The sequence below is a fragment of the Bombus bifarius genome, unplaced genomic scaffold, assembly GCF_011952205.1.
Source record: "Bombus bifarius isolate JDL3187 unplaced genomic scaffold, Bbif_JDL3187 scf7180000009125, whole genome shotgun sequence".
NCBI lineage: Eukaryota > Metazoa > Arthropoda > Insecta > Hymenoptera > Apidae > Bombus > Bombus bifarius.
This window is the reverse complement of record NW_022884914.1, coordinates 7748867-7767770: the sequence shown is the minus strand read 5'-3', so window position 1 is coordinate 7767770 and position 18904 is coordinate 7748867. Positions and strand designations below refer to the sequence as shown.

The 18904-nt window shown below is 31.9% G+C and overlaps 2 protein-coding genes across 11 annotated transcripts in view; one reads left to right on the top strand and one right to left on the bottom strand.

The window, feature by feature from the left end:
* The window catches only part of LOC117213571 (la-related protein 1), a 30599-nt gene extending 17810 nt beyond the window's left edge, over positions 1–12789 (top strand). For 3 of the 8 annotated variants that reach the window (XM_033459024.1, XM_033459020.1, XM_033459025.1), the window contains exons 12-17: positions 48–215; positions 309–562; positions 651–811; positions 1058–1312; positions 1549–1682; positions 1768–11893. In XM_033459024.1, the coding sequence (XP_033314915.1) occupies positions 48–215; positions 309–562; positions 651–811; positions 1058–1312; positions 1549–1682; positions 1768–2271 (1476 nt within the window). In that variant the 3' untranslated portion in view covers positions 2272–11893. Of the gene's footprint in view, positions 1–47; positions 216–308; positions 563–650; positions 812–1057; positions 1313–1548; positions 1683–1767; positions 11894–12485 lie in introns of those variants that run through there. The other 5 variants (XR_004488685.1, XR_004488684.1, XR_004488683.1 and 2 more) reach the window with 5 other exon arrangements.
* A 616-nt stretch (positions 12790–13405) lies between these two features.
* Positions 13406–15765, bottom strand: LOC117213699 (PBAN-type neuropeptides-like). 3 transcript variants are annotated; one of them, XM_033459255.1, is made up of 3 exons: positions 14799–15765; positions 14194–14430; positions 13406–13747 (listed from the first exon to the last, which is right to left on the bottom strand). In XM_033459255.1, the coding sequence occupies exons 1-3, from the start codon at positions 14902–14904 to the stop codon at positions 13503–13505; spliced, it is 588 nt and encodes a 195-aa protein (XP_033315146.1). In that variant the 5' UTR covers positions 14905–15765; the 3' UTR covers positions 13406–13502. The 3 variants fall into 3 exon arrangements, with proteins under 3 accessions (XP_033315146.1, XP_033315147.1, XP_033315145.1); XM_033459256.1 differs by lacking the exon at positions 14799–15765 and having other exon boundaries at positions 13406–13600; positions 13694–13747; positions 14194–14635; XM_033459254.1 differs by lacking the exon at positions 14799–15765 and having other exon boundaries at positions 14194–14632.
* Between the last annotated feature and the right edge of the window lie 3139 nt (positions 15766–18904).

Here is an 18904-nt window from a genome sequence, read left to right as displayed (position 1 = left end):
AATATTTCTCTGGTATACACAGATTTGAGTTACTTCATTCCTTATAGTATGGATCTTCGTCGTCAATTGGAAGCTATAAAACTGTCAATGTGATTAGTCAAGAAGATTTTGAAAAAATGGCTCCTAAAGCGCCTAAAAAAGCTAATCCGGAAGTTCCACCTCCACCACCATCCGCAATAGAAGATATGGAAGTGTCTCGTTCGCTTCCAACGCAGGTACTTTTTCATTTCATATTTATTTAATCTCATTAATTATATTAATTTTGTTCACTTCACATTTTACATTTAATGTAATTATTGTATCCATAGATGTCAATAACTACAGATGGTCAAGAGAGAAGAGATCGTCGTGTAGATAGAAGTCGTTGGAATGATAAATCGAGAAGGGATAGTAGAAGAGGAGTGGTTCCTCGTTTCTTCGCGGTAGTAAAGGACGAGCCTTCGGTAGATCCTAGGACACCGCGAAAAAGAAAAACACGACATAGCAATAATCCCCCTGTTGAACATCACGTTGGCTGGATTATGGACGTTCGGGAGCATCGACCGCGTACATATTCTACGGGGTAAATTTACATCGCCAACAAGTTGTATAACAAGCGAAAAAAGTTTAATAACAATTTAATAACTTTACATTTTTATTGTATTGTACAGAAGTAGCACAGGAACAAGTCCAAATGAAGGTTACCTTGCAAGTAGTTACGGAAGTGCACCACAATCATTACCAATATTTCATCACCCGAGTCATGCTCTTCTAAAAGAAAATGGTTTTACGCAGCAGGTCTATCACAAGTATCATTCACGTTGCTTAAAAGGTGAATATAAATTTTCGTTTTTTAAATTATTTCTTATGATTCATGAAATGGCATTATCTAAATGAGTACTATAGACGATTAATATTTTTCATATAAGTAAACATAGTGATGAATTATTTTATTTTTGTCTTCTTTTCCCGACTGAGGGATATCATGAAGAGAAAAGAGGATCTGAAAATATCTTAGTGTACATAAATTATAATTCCTTTGGGTACACAAATTTTCATCGTATTTATATTATTTCAGAACGTAAGAGACTTGGAATTGGCCAATCTCAAGAAATGAACACACTTTTCCGTTTTTGGTCATTCTTCTTGCGGGAAAATTTCAATCGTACTATGTACGAAGAATTCAGGACTGTAGCCAAAGAAGATGCCTCTGAGGGTTACCGATATGGTTTAGAATGCCTTTTTAGATTTTATAGTTACGGTTTAGAAAAGAGATTTAGACATCACCTGTATAAAGATTTCCAAGTCGAAACGATACAAGATTACGAAAGTGGTTAGTGTATTTCTTTCTAAAACATCCAACTTGATGCACATTATAGGTTGTTTAGTTATAACATTTATTGTTAACTAGACGGTGAGGGTGTGCTAAAGTAAATGAAATGTTCAGTTGGTACCATAAGATCAATTTGTCTTGTGTGTGGTACTTAACGTAGCAACAAGCATTAATTAAATTAAAAACCGTTGTTTAGTTTGAATACAATGTGCTAATATTTTATTTTCCCTTTGTAGGTCAACTGTATGGATTAGAAAAATTTTGGGCGTTCTTAAAGTATTATAAACGCTCTGATCAACTTCAAGTAGATCTTAAATTACAGGAGTATTTGTCTAAATTCAAGAGTATCGAAGACTTTAGAGTGGTCGAGGTAAATGTTCTATCTAAACATAAAAGATAACACATTTCATTAAATAACATTCCTAATTATGTTAATGTTCTTAATAATGTTACAGCCTCAAATAAATGAAATGCTGCAAGCATTTGCTGCAAACTCACGATCTCAGGCCGCGAAGAGACGAAACAGAAGTGTGTCCGAAAGTGCAGGTGACGGTGATGCTTCACCTACCAACAGAGTTCGTCGACTATCTGGTGGTTCCAGTACCGTAACGTTGCCAACTTCAAACTCTGAACATAATTCCGTCGCGCAAAAGTCTCGTGTGGACTCAGTGAATCTTTCGCAGTTTCGTAACAGAGCCGATTCGTTTGGATCTGGACGATTAGGCCATCCTAGAAGACGGAACGACGCTGGTCCCTCTTTCTCGAATATTCAACGAGATTTAAGTAAACAACAACAGCAATCACGAAGCAAGCAAAATTTCGGCTCATGTACGAAAGCTCAAGAAGTGAGTGGCAAGTCTCAAAACGTCATAAGGGATCGTTTCCTGGCGATCTCTAAGACCGAGCAGACGAAGTCGGCCACAATCAAGACGGATAGCACGTCGATTTCTCAAAAATGAGATCAGCTTGAAAATTGATGGGTAAGTGCATAAGCACTTACTCGATTTGCTAAATTGGATAAGTGCATCGCTCCTGGGATAGGGATAATACTTATTCTAAGAAAAGGGAAAATCTCGTTTGAAAAAGTAATAGAGAAGTTATGCATTGTGTTAGAATCACATAAAAAAAATGACCACAAGACTCTTTGTATACAAAACGATGAATCTATAAAAGTGTATCTCTCTGACGTTGGGGATCGTTAGAGAAGAATAATGAAACACACTGTAAGTGAAGGTGAAAGAATTCTTCGTTCGTGAGAGAAGTTTAGCAAGCTATTTTTAAGGTAGTTCATTAAGGTTGTATTTACGAATATATATATTCGGCTATTTTTGCTTATATTAAACAAAATCCTGTTCGGTTCATCCGCTAGGATACTTTCGCTAAAAATCCTAGCAGGAAAAAAGAGAAGAACCGCCCGCGGAATGAACGAACACATGAAGAATCCAGGCACGATAGCATGTACATACATTTCATATTGCCGATAAATTCGTGTTCGTTTAAAACATTTATCCGAGCTAACTGTTTCATTTGAAGAAATTGGGTTACAGGTCTCTTACGTGTATAATGCATAGATTTATTACGGCATTACTATCGTTCTTCGCAAAACTTACAATTGAGAAAATATTTTCCTTTGTTTTATCATCGAACAATCATTGCTTTCGCATCCATGGAAGGAAATGATTGAAAGATCGAATTGTACGATACAAAAAAACAGAAAATTGAAACTCCAGTTTAATGGATGATCGCACAGTATAAATATTTCAGTAGTCACCAGTATAAATTTTTTAACAATTCTCAAATTTAGACATGTTTCTTCATACTTTATTGATATGAAGAAATTAACTAGATTCTAAATTAATATGTACAATTGGCAAATATGTCTTATCTCGTTGTAAGTTACTTTTAATATCATTACATAAAAGTCATCGCTTTGAAAAGATAATGAAGTGTATATCGTTTCTTCATTAAGATTTATTCAAAATTTGAATTGTGTCGGTAGCAATTGGAAGATATTATAAATTGGTTGCAAAACGCATACAATTTTTATGGTCTATGTATATTTGTTTTTTTAAATTTTGTAAAACATCACATACATCTATATTCTATTATTTATCATTTTAGATAGAGAATTATCTTACCATGAATGTTGTGTAATTTGCGCAAGATACTAAATTAATTACGAATGGAAAAGTTCCAAAGATTTGGCTTCATTTAGATAAATTTTTTTTTAGCAAATCGTAGTACGTTATTAGCTATATAGTAACACTGACTAAACTCTTAAACAATTTTAATACCTAATGAATTGAACCAACTATTGAATCAAACAGCAAAGAGAAAAATGAGGTTGTGTAAAATCATAGTAAATGCGATATTGACACATGGAACAATTCGTAGCCGCTGCACAATGAAATATTTTATATATAGAAGCTTATAAAGTCGTTTCTTTACAAATATGCATTTAAATCTGTTAATATTTAATAATGTTATGTGGAAAGTTTAATACTATAAAAAAGAGAAAGTGTAGTGGCAACAGTAGTATCATAGACAATGATGATAAACATTAATATCATTAATAATATCGATTCTAAATAGATATTATTTTATCTTTCATTATCAGTAATTAAGATTCGGTTCTATTGCTACTCTTCTTATAATTTTTGGGCTAATAATATAAAATTCCAAATTAAATTTTGTTTTTAAATAAATTTCAGTTATGCTTGTTCTAAAGTTCAATTTCTAATACCACTAATATTTTTATATAAAATTAGAAATTGAAAATAACGTAATAACTAGAAGGTTCATTCTCAGGTGTTTGTTATATTGCATATGTTGTCTTTTTGCTATTTATAGGAATGAAACTATGATTCTATTGTCATTTAACTGTTTTGAACCCCTTTGCATTCCTAATGAACAATCAATCTTTTATAGTTACTGACTAATAACTATCTATTTGTAGAAATGTATGATTACTCTGATGTAGAATTACTCATCCGTGTAACGCAGAATTGATACAGTCATTAATTGGTTCTTTAATTCTATGAAGATTTCATCTGATCGGTTGTCTCAGACACATGAAGGAGTTTTCTTTCTTGTTAACCTGATTAACCTATTACGGACTAAACAGTCAAATAATGTATAAAAAGATTCGTATAAACGCAGCATTATTGATAAACGTAAATAAAAAAACGTACACATTGTTTTGTCAAATTACAAAAATGTATTAGAATAGATACTTTGCAAGAAGCCTCATCTTTAAAAAAATCAAGTTGAAAAGTCTATCAAGTGCACATGCACTTAATTAATTTTCGATTGAATAAGGATTATAAAACCAGGCAGAAGTTTACATGCTGAAATAAATAAAATGTGTAGAATAAAATTGTTGTCTTTGAAGCCTCGTTTACAAGAAAAACAAATTTGAAATAACGGTCGTTAGCTATATGGGGTTCAATTTAGGGTTAGCTGAGTGCATGTGTACGCATTGAATTTTCAAACTCGGTTTTTTAAAAAAAGAAAAGCGTAAGCAAACAGATAGCAAGAAGTAAAATTACTTCTTGTCTATTCAATAAGTCTCATTGATTTATTTTTACATACTGAATAACCTTTAATTCACTATATTATTTTGAAACATTAAGTATATACATTTAACGCCAACTTGTATACTATATACAATATTACGCGCTAAAAAAATAGGATACGTAGAAATTATAGTTCAGTGATGATGTAGAAACAGATTAGTTGGACTGGATGAAGTTTTGAGGTTAAGTAAAATTATTCTTCAAATTTGGCGTTCTAGTGAAGCAAATTACAACGTTATTATAACAAAACATCAATGGATTCAGATCAATGTTATTAAGGAGAACAAACACAAATTGAAAATTTAATGCACGAGTGAAAACATGTATGTACACACAATACGAATGGCTGGTTCATTCTATACGCAGCGTTTCAATTTTCCGTCGACGCGCTTTATGTATTGTCGTTTAGTAGCGAAAGAGTTGAGAAGTCGACATTAATTAAACTTGCATACAAGTGCCTGGAGACACTGCAAATCTGTTCTCATCTTTTAATATACTAGTCACACACTGACATCAGTCAATGCATCGCGAATATGTTTTCACAAAAATAATGATCATAGTTACAAAGGAAGAGATCTTTTTCTTTCTTCTTATTTTACATATCGCACTTGTATCGTACAATTTCATACTTGTAAAATTGTGATAACTGAAGAGAAACTGCACCGCAGAACGATTGCTTGAATCTTTTGTAACAAAAGTGTAACATTTCCTGTTGAACATTCCTCTGTGTTACTCGTGTCTCGCATATGAAATCGAATCATCTTCGTTCACAGCGCCTATACTTCATAAATTCATCTGTCATGAAACAAATGTCAGTATGTACTAATTTTCAAGCTGGAGCATTTTTTCATCCTTAAAGACTATTTCAAGAAGATTTCTTCTTTCTAACGTTCCTATATATTCATGGAAATTCCACAAAAGATAACAAGGCTTATTTCCGAACAGTTGCCAAGTGTTTTATATTTTTTTATGTTTCGCATTTTCCTTTTTTTTCTCTTTGTCTTTTATTTCTTATACATACTGGCTTTATATGGTTTTACTTTTGTGCAGTGTTTTCTGGATTAATGTAATGTTTTTTTGGTGTAGAGTGAACAAGACAGAGTTTCGTATCAGGAAAACGTAGTGGGGATGGAGCAAGGATAAAAATGTTACACTGATCTAAGGAACATTGTACATTCGAGAAGTTCAGTTAGGGTTTCAAACAGAATAAAATAGCGTCCGCTTAAAATTGGAATAACCACAGTTGATACGTATATAAATATATTTCTTCTCTACTCCTAAGAGTAAAAATTGACATACGTCGATTTCTCAAACAAAAGTGCATTGAAAAGTTCATAAAACCTCACACAATCATAAAAATTTAGGATATAGGATACGCGAATTTTCGTTATTGATCGAAATTGAAAATTCGTTATTGCCATATCCACGAATATATCAATACCAAATCCCTGCCATTCACAGATCAACTCTGGCTGAATAAACACTATCTATACTAACATTTAGTGGAAAAGAGAGATACTCGGGTTTTCCTAGAAATATACCTCCCTCGATAACTGGCCAAATAAAATCCAACTCATGACTAGTTAACGACACACGACTGTATATGTTGTTCGTGTGACAAACAATGTTTACTAATAACCAGACAAATTGTTATATAAGTGCATAAAAAAGAACTCGAAATGTCCAAGTAGTTAGCAACAGTTTAATTAGAGACACGATATCGGGCTGTCCAAAGTGGTGGAATATCCTACGAAATTTCTTTCTTTTTTTCAGTGGCCTTAAAAGAAATCTGATTGTGCCTGAAGTTAATGGGTTACATCGAACTTCATCCGAGTTTACTTTAGCCGGACGCCACCGAGGAAATTTCATCTGTCGAGTTTGAATGCATGAACTAAGGGATTAATTCGATTTTTCATTCATCATGTGAAATTTTCTCAAATTATCGGAAGCTTAAGAAAAGTAGGGAGAGATCATTTATACGTAAAGTGTATAAGATGTTTTATAGTAGAATTAATCAACGATTACTCTTCGTAAAGTAATTCTTTTAAAAAAAAAAAGGAAGCATATTTGCTTCTTTGACTTTGTTCTCGGAGAGACAATAGATTTCGTAACTATTTCTGAAAATTGGTGATTTTTACATGTGTTCATAAGTTTCATCAGTGATTCCGTGATAATATTATTTATGAGGTGTTGCTTTGTGCGATAAGTCAAGCGTTCCATGCAAGTTGTTTCAATTGTTTAAAATCCGAAAATTGTACCTATTGAAAAAGCTCATTTAAGTGAATATAACAGACGTATATTTTTTAAAAATATTAGACCCAAGGACCGTTTATAAATTCATTTGTAAATTATTTGACACGTTACAAATTATAAGTGTGATTTTTCATCTATGCTGAAAAACATTTATACGAAGCAGGTTATTTTTATCAAGACTGTTGGTACAATCTTTCAAACAATAATATTAAACTAATGTAAAGTGTGAAATAGGGTTAATGCTCCCTATGTTCTCTGTGTACTTTCTGTTTCTTCCTCTCATCGTCTTCCTTTTGTATCTTTGCCAGATCTGAATTTCAACTGAAAGCTGAACCTTACCAACTGCTATGTTACAATTTGTTTTTCAATTATTTATGATTTTCTCATCAAGTCAGTGAGCTTCAGATCAGCTATTTAGTTGGCAGTATATTTAATCGAATATTTGTTGGCTCTTTAACTGAATTATAGTTAGACAATTTTTATAGAATTGTACAGGTTATGATTAATTGCGTGTCGATTCTTGAAAAACCTAACCTCATACTAATTACAAAGAAAGGACGATACCTGTCTTTAGGTGATCATTCTAGAGTTCCTACGTCCGTTCGAATGACTTTTGTGCTTGCAATGAGCATTTGACACGTGCTCAAGTCCAAGATGTATTATTCTTTGTAACAGTGTTGCATGATTTGACAAGTAAAAATTTAGGTATTTTTTTAGTAGTGTTTTGAGGAAATGTGTTACAGATAATTGTATGTCTTTTTTTGTATTTATTAAAAAATACAAAAATTATATATGTCCCTACGTAGTTTTAGGTCAATCGTATGAATATTTTCTACGTTGCATTTAAGAGATACCATTATTTTTACATAGTCTAACTATTTTTAATAATTTTCTTGAAAAACATTCTTCGAAATAAATCGGTCGAAACCTAACAACCCCGTAAATTGTACATCACGTGTCTACTTAGAATTTTTTATAATATTTACACATACGTTTGCAATAACGACTATTCAGTCTTTTTTTTTACAATTTCGAGTAATTACGAAATGTTTTCTTATTTATTTTAAATCACGCGTCACTATCATATAAGGTACATCACGGATATCAAGCTACTTTTATATATAAGAAATACAAATTCAATTTTTTAACCAGCCACTTCCTATGCTTCTATGTCACTTGATATGTATTCCTGCTCTTTTTTCTTTTTCAAAGTGTTTCGTGAGTCAGTATTTTATAACTCACTCAATATACACATTTTGACTTGGTTTTCTGTAATTCGTACTTAAAACATATACAAATTAAGACACGCGTTAGAAGTTTCTGAATTTATCTTCAAGTAATTCCACGCTCCTTTGTCTAATCTATGTTTTCGTTGCAGAAAATGAAGCGATACTTTTCTCGTGAAACTAAATATTCGAAAGCTCAATAGTTTATCTTAAGGTTTTTCGCTCGCAGGTCCTTGCCATTTTACAAACATTTTCATTCTCCCTATATAAGATTACAGAATTCAAAATACCTGTATTAATAAAATTGACAATTTTTTAAAAAGTAATTCGTTAATAGGTCATAATGAAACGTATAAAATAAAATCGATAAAACGATCAACTTACAAAGGTATTAACAATAAGGAAAGCGAGTACGATGAAAACGAAAGGAAACAAAGATAACGTAAAAGATGTTACATACAGCAATTTCGAACGGACGAAGATCGATTAGCACAAAGCAACAGAGACAAAGAGAATAAACGCGAAAACGAATACTAGAAAGAAAAATATGGTGCCAGGAACTAAGCTGTAGACGAACGAAGGGAACTTCATAATTAAATAGTGAATATCTTATGTACATAGAACGTGTTCGTAGTCTATTTTGCCATTTCGTATACAACGGCGTAGGATTAAACTGAAACTAGTTTCTAAGCGAGTGATTCAACTTAAACTAAAAAAGAGCGCATCGCTATAATAAAAAAAAAAAGATATGACTGTAGGCTTAATCGAATTTAGATTAGGAGTAACGATAACTGTCGCTAGGATTCGATCGTCGTTCTTTTTCAACTTCATTCTCCTTTGTCGTAATTGGTTTTTCAATTAATCTTGTGCATGTATATATATATATACACATGTTTTTTTGTTATTTTTGTGTTATTGTTTAGTTGTTTTAATGTTTAAGCACGATCGTGAAGTAAAGAAGAGATTATATGTATGCATTTGCACGATGACTGGACGTAATCTGTTATGACGTTCTTGTGAAATTTGGGAATTTATCTCCCTTTATCTTTGAAGTGATCACGTTCCAGTGGCTATACATATGAAGGATACTTTTCTATTGACACTTCACTTTTACCAGCTAATAGTATATATACATAATAAAGAATGATTTTATTTAATCTTTCAGTCTATTTTATGAACTCTTCATTACTTAAATTTTGCTTGTTTCTGAAAAAGTAATCGGCTATATCGATTCTATTAGTAAAAAAACCACATCGACCGTTTTCTGTTATAAATACAAAATTTAGGTCCGGATCATTATCAGAGGATCTAACTTAGCTTTATTGCAACTTTATCTGCCATTAATTTCTAAGAAGTTGAATACAACGAAACTGAGTAAATTCTACCGTTAACGAAAATAAATCAGTACAACTAGTTGAAAGGTATATCAATTTTTCCAATGAATATCTGGAAGAAAGCTATGTTTCTTTGAACGAACGACGATCTTGTAGAATACTGTAAATAATTTTTACCAGAAGTCCTTGGAGTCACGTCAGTAGACGGATGTCCCGTTGTAAACGGCTGAAGAAAATGCACTACATTGCAAATTCTTGTATTGTTACTTATATGCGTACATATATATTCTATATATATATATGTAAATTACACAGTTATACACAGGATACATAATTTAGAAAAGATAAGGACAAGTGAGGGTTGAAAAGAAGGAAAACTGCTTTCTCAAACGTATCTTTTTCATGGGAAAATTAATTCTTGCTTTGTTTCACTTTTTTCCCTTTTCTTCTTGTATCTTGATCTCTTAATTAATTCTTGTATTTATGTATGTATGTATAGTATATTTATACTCATCTTTTCTTTTAAGTCCGTTTCGTTTGTTTAGCTGTAATGGATTGAAGAAAAAAGTTATTAAAATAAAAAAAAGATTGTGTTAGTATATGATATTTACGTATAATGATATATTTAGGATTAGAAGACTAAAATTTCTTTTCTTCGGATTTTTCTCTAGGATCGATCGTGAAAATTAATCTTTGGTATATTGACGACGTTTGCAGTTATTGTAACTGGTTTTTGGAACGATCGAACGAAGTTCCATGAAACGTTTCAGGAAAAAATTCCGTTCTGAATTTTAAACTAACGAGAGATCGATTTTTCTCGATTAAATCTTCTTTCTGTTGTTTCATCTTTTCAAGTGGATAAAACCACTTGAAAATTTTTTCGAACGGAATACGTTTCTTCAAATGTAATTTATATCCAAAATCCAATTTGTGATTTTGATCGATTCTAATTTTGTATATTGTAATTAATTCGGCGATCATTTTCGCTCAATAACTGTTGCAATTTGTCTTAAAATTCCTTGGGACGATATGAAAACGATAAGAAGGAGAACACTGACGATTAACAAATCATTAATTGTGCGATGATCGATATATCATTCGAGAGAGGATTGATTATTCAATAAACTGTAAATGAATTTTAATTATTTATAATCGATAAATCGTTCACTAGAATATCGATCGTGCGATAATCGATAAACCATTTCCTAGAGAATTTGCTACGCAATAACCTATGGATCATTTCGTAAGGAATTAATGGAAATTAAAGTACGAAGCAAAGTGACTTAAGAATCATACATTCAGAATATCTAAAATAAATATGAGTGTAATGAATTGGGAAAAGGAGTATGTCAGCATTTTAATCCTCGTGTTACTAACTTTAATTATCAATCGATTATTATTACGCCATAAGCTTCCGATCAACGACTATCTCTTTAAAACGAGCGAAAAAAACTAGGTAAAACATTTTAACAATTTTTACACTACCATACATGATTAGATGACACGAAAAATAGATATAAAGTAACAATAATTAGAATCGACTGAAAGCAATAGAGGAAAATAATACCCTAGATTAAAAGAATACACTGATCAAGAATTTTATTCGAATTTTGTAAGAAACGTGCATAGAAACGAACTGATAGATTCCTTCGAAGACTATAACTATGGTAACCTACTATTATACTCTAAATAAAAGGGGGAAAGTGAATTATTAAAAGAAAAAAAAACAGAATATTTAATTTGAGAAAGGTCGACGGTATTTACTCGTAACGATGAATTAACTTGGAGAACGTGCAAAAATGTGAGAAATTAGAAAACTTATAAAATAGAATCATAAATCGATTGAAAATATCGATTGTGCTCTCCGTTTGGCGGCCTCGTGAAAATAACCGATTTATTTTTTCAGATTTATTAACCATATTGATGCATACATATGGCGTAGATTACGTTTTCTTACAATCCGAGCTATGACGATGATTTTGCATAACATTACCAATTTCAGATCCCATTAAAACGAAAACTGTTGATCATGTAAATACGATATACATTCATAGCGTACGAATATTATTATTATTATAAAAAATAGATAAAACGAGACGAACACGTGTGCGTTCACGTAATATGTGTATGATAGAAGATTGTATGCGTGTGAACGAATGAGAGGAAGATAGAGAAAGTAAAATGAAAAAAAAATATAGACATATATTATATATATACAAACATATAATTTACATATTGTAGTTGTAATACGCCTAGAGATATTTAAGTAAGGATGTTATACGTGATGAAACGAGCTGTCGTGTGAACGATTTGTGAATGTTGTATGCGTAGAAAGATTGTAACATTTATGAATGCAGTAAATAATAATAATAACAATAATAATAAAAAAAGGAAAAAAACCGAATTGCAAACAATATTGTATTTTTTCTTCATTCCATAATGCATATCTCGTATAATTTAGAATCTTTTTAGGTTAAAATAAATTTATTATTTTGAATATTTTTTTTTCGGTGAAGTGGAAATTTTATTTTACGATTATAACTTTTCACAACAATAAAGTTAAGAAGTTTTAAAGGATGACATAAAATTCGTATCCTGGTTTTTATAAAATTACAAGCATGAATTTTCGACTTTGCTATCTTTCTCAGGTTGAAATAACCTAAAAATTACTAGAAGTATTAATATCTATCAACGAACAGAAAAAGTTTTTCCATTGAACTATTTCTTGAATTAAAGCAGGAAGAAAGGAGATAGCCAAAATAGGATCGTTTCAATTTTTTCACAGAGAGGAACCATGAGTGCAACGAGATAGGGTTAAATTTCTGACTGCGGTGAAAGAAAGAGGAAGGAGGCAAAGGGAGGAGCGTAACTACGCGTGTAATTCCTCGACCGGAACTACCGTGGGCCATGTGGCAGCGTAGACTGCGGTCGTAACCATAAAGCTTGGAAACACATCCAACAGATACAAGTTAACCTTCTGCCTCTCCTTGCTCAAGTAACCATTTACTATCAGAACGGACAGGAATAACAACCACGGTTTTAGCGACTCTATTCTTTTAATTACATGATATTTTAAAATTTGAAAATATGTTGTCTTTCATTTTTTGTTTATCTTTTATCACAATGTAGAAATTGTTATATTTGCAAATAGTAAAATAATTGGAATTTAAGAATTATTATAATCATATTTAACAAATTTTCTTATTTTTAAAAGTATTTCGTAGTAATAATAATTATACCAAGGTTTAAAAAATATGTATCTATCTTTTGAGGTGGGATATTGATGATATGAAAGTCGAAATGAAAATAAAAATTTTATAGCTACGACACATCTTGTTTCTTTTGATCCTAATTATAGTATATTTGCGATATTTGACAGATTATTTTTTTGCAGTAAACTTCCGATGATTTATTTTTGTACCGACAATTAGATTTAAAAATAAAATAAATATCTTTGTTCTTTTGACTCTTGACATTGTCTGGTTCTTTTTCCGTCGGGAACGAAAAGAATTTACTGAATTAAAGTAGAACAATGCTAACAATCCCTTTATTATAACAGAAGTGAATGCGTATACTAGCCCATTACCTCAAGCCTAACCTAACTTCTAATCAATTACATGGAAAACCAACCTTCATTTCACAAAGAAAAGAGACAGAATAATAATAAAAACTAATGAAACAGGAAAAATATCGAGCATTCCTCGATTATAATACAAATAAATACAAGTCCTTTATTTTCTTAAATATGATCTTAATTACACTATATCATTAGCTATTAATCATCCAGCAGGTCGAACCAGTCTTAAAAGCGTGCATCATCGAAGTTCTGTCTAGATTTATCAATTATATTGTGCAATTGACGTCCAAGCCTCGGAGTTGGTATCCAAGGTACTTTACGTCCTAAACGTGGTGCAAACAAAGGTGGGAAAATTTGTTCCTCCGCGTACAACTCTTCCTGATCATTTGGAAACCCGTATGAGAAATATTCTTCGCCTGATTCTCTCCCCAAACGGGGTGTGAACTGCTTTGCTTGACGCCTATCTGTTCCTGAAAACAAATTTTATTCAAAAACTCAATGATTGAAATATCAAATATAGATCGATGTTCTTTGCCATTTTTTAAAAGAAAAAATACACATCTTTCGATTCTTTCAAATCATACAGTTAATTTGTTTGTTATTGTTTAAATCTTGGAAACAAAATTAAAGAAATATAGATTTGCAAAAGCATGAATATTCTATTCAGAGAAAAGATATTTAAGTTAGGTATTCAAGTTGCATCACTTCTATAGAAAATAGTGTGATATATTCCATTATCAAATTAGTAAAAAATTTGATTCCATAATAATATGATATTACCGTGAATTATATAAAATAGAAAGCTACTATTTTTCTTTTTTTTTTTGGAAAAAAACAATCACAAAAATACACTAAAAATACGAAGAGAAATTCATGAAACTATAAAAAACGTATTTCAAGCATAATAAATATATACCTGGAATCGTGATGATGGCCCAATGTGACCCATCGAGCGCGTTGGCCAGAGTTTCAATGTCAAAATCGAGCTCCGGTTTTCTGTCCGTCCTGCGTCGTCGCCCCAATCGTGGGCCAAACCACATACCGCTGGTAATATCCTGCGGGGTACGTTTGATGCACTTGCCGTCGCTGCACGAGCCAAACTCGTTGCTCGGTGCTCTGTCATTGCTCGTGCTACTCGAGGAATCTCTACTTTCTATTTGAAAGAGTATAACACGTACAAATAACGATACATATGGAAATGGAAAAATAATAACACGTATGTATATGTAGTTTCTCGGTCTTTGACCTAGCTTCCTTAATATCTCTTCGAAATGCATCACGAGAGAGACTGAGTCAAACATTTTATCACAAGTTCCACATCTTATAAAAAATTGTTCACTTATAAAAAATTGAAATGGTTGAAAAGTTGGAAGAATATACCTCTTCTAACTGGTAATCAAAATACAAAAACTTTTGCAAGAAAGGAATAATTGTTTCCTAAATCATCCTGAATTTTTCGTTATATTACACCGTCAGAGGGTTGTTAAACTTCCTGTATAATTCACAATCGGTAGAACGTACCGTATTCTCCGGAAGCGCAGGACACCAAATAGATTACACATAGCAGTACGCAAATTGCCATGGTCATAAGGCGGTTGAAAGACAGAAACGCGACGGAACCGATCATCGCTTCGTTTGAGGGCACGTTATCGCGGAACGTTGTCGGCGAATGATGTCGATACGGTGTTCAGTCGCTGGTTTTATAGGGGTGCAAGCTACCTTACACTACTCTATTTTTCCTTTCTCTTTTCTTTTTCATCCAATTGTCGCTTCCATGGAGTAAACCTTATTTTTCTTCTCCCTTTCCTTGACAGTATCGATTTCATTTGAAATAAAGTTCAACTGAAAAAACCCACCCCCAACCGAGGCCAATCCTGACGTCCCACGAAGCGATTCATCTCAATTTCAATCGAGATCTACGCTCCTCCATACTTAATGAGGATCGTGGATACGTCCTGGGAGAACCTTTGCAACCACCCCCATATCGTTTCTTTCGCTTTCTCATCGTTGTTTATCTCTTTTCCTCTTCCTATCCTCACTTTCATTCTTTGTCGTCACCGCAAGACGGAAATGTTCGTACGGATAGATTCATTGACTCTACCGGGATTTGTAACAGGTTTAACACAATCTCCGAAGCTGTGCCTCTCTCTTTATTGTTTCCTTCTTCTGTTTTTCTCTCTGTTCTAACGGAAATAGGATAGTAACTTTAATGGATCAATTGTGGACAGTGGAAAAAATCTTACGTGGATGATGAGTGTATGTAGAGAATAAGTTGTTGAATTCTCATTTATTTGAAATTAAATTATTTAGAATTTCATTTGTTTGTTGTCCATAGCAATAGATTTCTCCATTAGAAAAACCTACCTTAAAAACATTTCTTGAAACTTTCCTTAAAAATCTATCACTACTTGTATATAGTTACTTATTAGAGGTTATGAATTATTAGATAATCGATACAGAAGGCTAATAATTCACATATAAGATACAGTAGGATTACCTAAATGGCGGCAACTTCTTATAGAATGATTGAATTGATAATTCTATTAAATTGACAAGTGATAAGTTTTAGGTTATATACTTTTACTTTTCCTTTAACAAATCCATGTCCAATAAGATAATCTAGGCTAGTATACTGTAAAATCCTCTTAATTTGAACTTCCTCCTGTGCTTTACTGAGGTAATTTCTGTGTAAAAGAATTTTTATATTAGCATTGGTAACCTATAACCTGTAAACTTTTGCTAATGTCATTTGTTCAGCTGCGAACGTTCAATCGATCTTGAATTCCAATAAAATCTCAATAAAATTAGAATGAATTAAATCCATCCTAACAGAAAACGATTCCTATATAATTAATGATTTAACAGAATTCAAACAAAGACAAATGCACGTCGAATGATTTGCAAACATTTATAAAATGTCACCTATCAGATCGGAAAATGTCAGCATAGTACCTTGGCGTTTTCCCTGTCGCTTGTAACAGATCGAACTTGGCACCCCAGGCGATCAGTCGGACAATCTGTTCTCGATTAAGTCTGTCAATTAACCAATTCAATTTCGGGACGAATGAGACCGAAGAGCATGGAGAGGAGATCGGGCGTCGTTCGTATAAAAGCTCGACTGTGCGTCTGGCTATCGACACATTTATCGGTTGGTCGTCTTGGAAGCACGCAGTTTAATTTACGGTAAAAGCGTAGTTTATATAAATGCGACTAGAAGACTGCTTTTATGCGAATCTCTTTGTAAAGAGAATCTGTATTCGTATATTTATATGGGACTATAGTGTTTTAATATTTTAAAGTTTTGAAATTTTAGTAAGTATCTTGTATTTTGTTATTTTGAAATTAAAAAATTGTTGATATTTTGGTATTTTGGCATTCTAGTATTTTTATATTTAAATATTTTAGTATTTTGGTATTTAGGTATTTTAATATCCTAGTACGTCTGTACATGAATATATAAGATACCGTAAGTAATTAGACTAGTAACTTTGAAACATATAGAAAGTAGGAAAAAATTTCATTAAGCTAAATGAAATGTAATTATTCTGAAAGTACATGCATTTACCGAATTTTCTAGATAGCCTCCATTTTTTTAAACGGAGCTATCGTTTTATATAGATGTTTTTATATACGAAATAATGTGTAATTTTATTTTCTACAGAAAGGTATCAAGAGGTACTTGAGTTTAAAAATACAAGGTACTTGTGTAAGTTAAAAAGATATTTTAATTTTGTGTAATGTATTACACATAAATATATTTACGGGATAATGTAAGAAACATTGAGCTTCTAGTATATCACAGCAAGCATTCCCGTTGGGTATTTGCGAGATACTAAATCCGAACACTCGGACAGAAGACATAATCCATCTTAGAGAAGAACAGCATTGTTTACATATGACGCACAGTAGTTTCGAAGGGTAAACAATTTGAACCAAGATTTGTAGCCGTACTAGCATAGCGTAGCTCATTTGCTCCTTTTTGTAATATCTCTAATGTTTGTCTGATAAATTCCAATACTCAATGAATTTACTCGGATCTTAAATTCCGATTCTTTAATCAATCCGTTTCCTACTTTATCGACACATAAGTTACGATAAAATTATATACGGTACAATAGTTTTCAAATAATGTAACCAAAATGTTATGACTAGACTGACCCGAACGTTTACACAAATTTATATTTCTGCGAATACAAGTAAAGAAATGGAACCTAAATAGAAATTTGGTTTACACTTTAAATGTTATAATTAGACTGCAGATTTTTATGTATTTATGCATTTATATATCCCTAATTTGTTTATGATAAGAGTACTCTTCCAGATATTTTTACATCTTTGAACATGATCCACACATACATTTTTATACTTTTAAATTTCCTATAATTATGCATAATTTATACATATAAACATCAAAAGTCTAGTTATGGTTTTCAAAGAATCAAGTTATACTTAATTTTCTCATTTGTTGATAAAAGAAAAAATATCATCTTAAAAAAATAATTAGGAAAATATATTCCCTAATCGAACTACCAAAGTTTACTATGTATCTAATAAAAATATCCAGAACTTGAAAACATCGATTTTCTTTTCATTCTTTTACCCCATGATTAAGAAAAGTAACGTTCAAAAGGAGCAATTAGGTAGAGAAGGTTTGCGCGACACATGCTAAGGGCAGTTTTTCACAAGACGCCTAAGTGGTCGACCGTACTTGGACATTCTCGCGAGTAAGTATATATGTACGTGGACCTTCGATACTTGTCAAAGCAAACAAACGTCCGCTTCATACTTTTTTCCTTTGGCCTCGTATACACATTTGATACGCGTGTTCACGTTGACATACACTTATACAAACATATACCCACGCGTGATTGTTCGGTCGCGATGCTGTTTCGAAAATATTCCCACGTAAGAAAGGCTTTTTCTTTTCTTCTTAGTTCTTTTCGTTACATCTTCATTTGTCAAATCACCAAACAGTGGTAGTAAAAAGTAGAAGGGGAAATGCAAGTAGAGGGCGATGATAATGGAAGTGGGAAGAAGGTTAGGTCTTCGTGTTCGGTCGAGTATCAATGAAATTAGTTTGAGAGGAATCGATAACGGAAGTGTTGTATATATATAAAATTATTAAAATTCCAATCTTTCATATAATAAATTTCGGTTACATCTAGTTAATTCTTTTAATGATTACCTTATTATTTCATTTATAGATAAAAAGTAAGAAAAATATAATATATACATAAATCTTTATCCGACAAAATAGCAAAAATAATATTGAAAGAACAATGTAATGTTCCCGGTTGATCTTAATCTCTTTTTATTTCTGACTGATGCGAGAATTGGAAATCTTCCTTCCCCATTTCTCCTATAATTTTTCCATCTCGTGTGCTTTTTCCCTGAGTCATTCATTTCTTCACTATACATATACATATGTGCATATGTATGTATTAAATTTTGTATAATATGCAAAAATATACAAAATAACCGAAATTATAGTACCAGTTTAACATTTAGTAGATGAATTAAATTCCTACATAGGTAACACTCTTTTAATTGTAAATATCCGCAATCTAATAATAATATATACGGATCCGTGCATATGTATACAAGGTCCCTTTCGTACTATACGAATC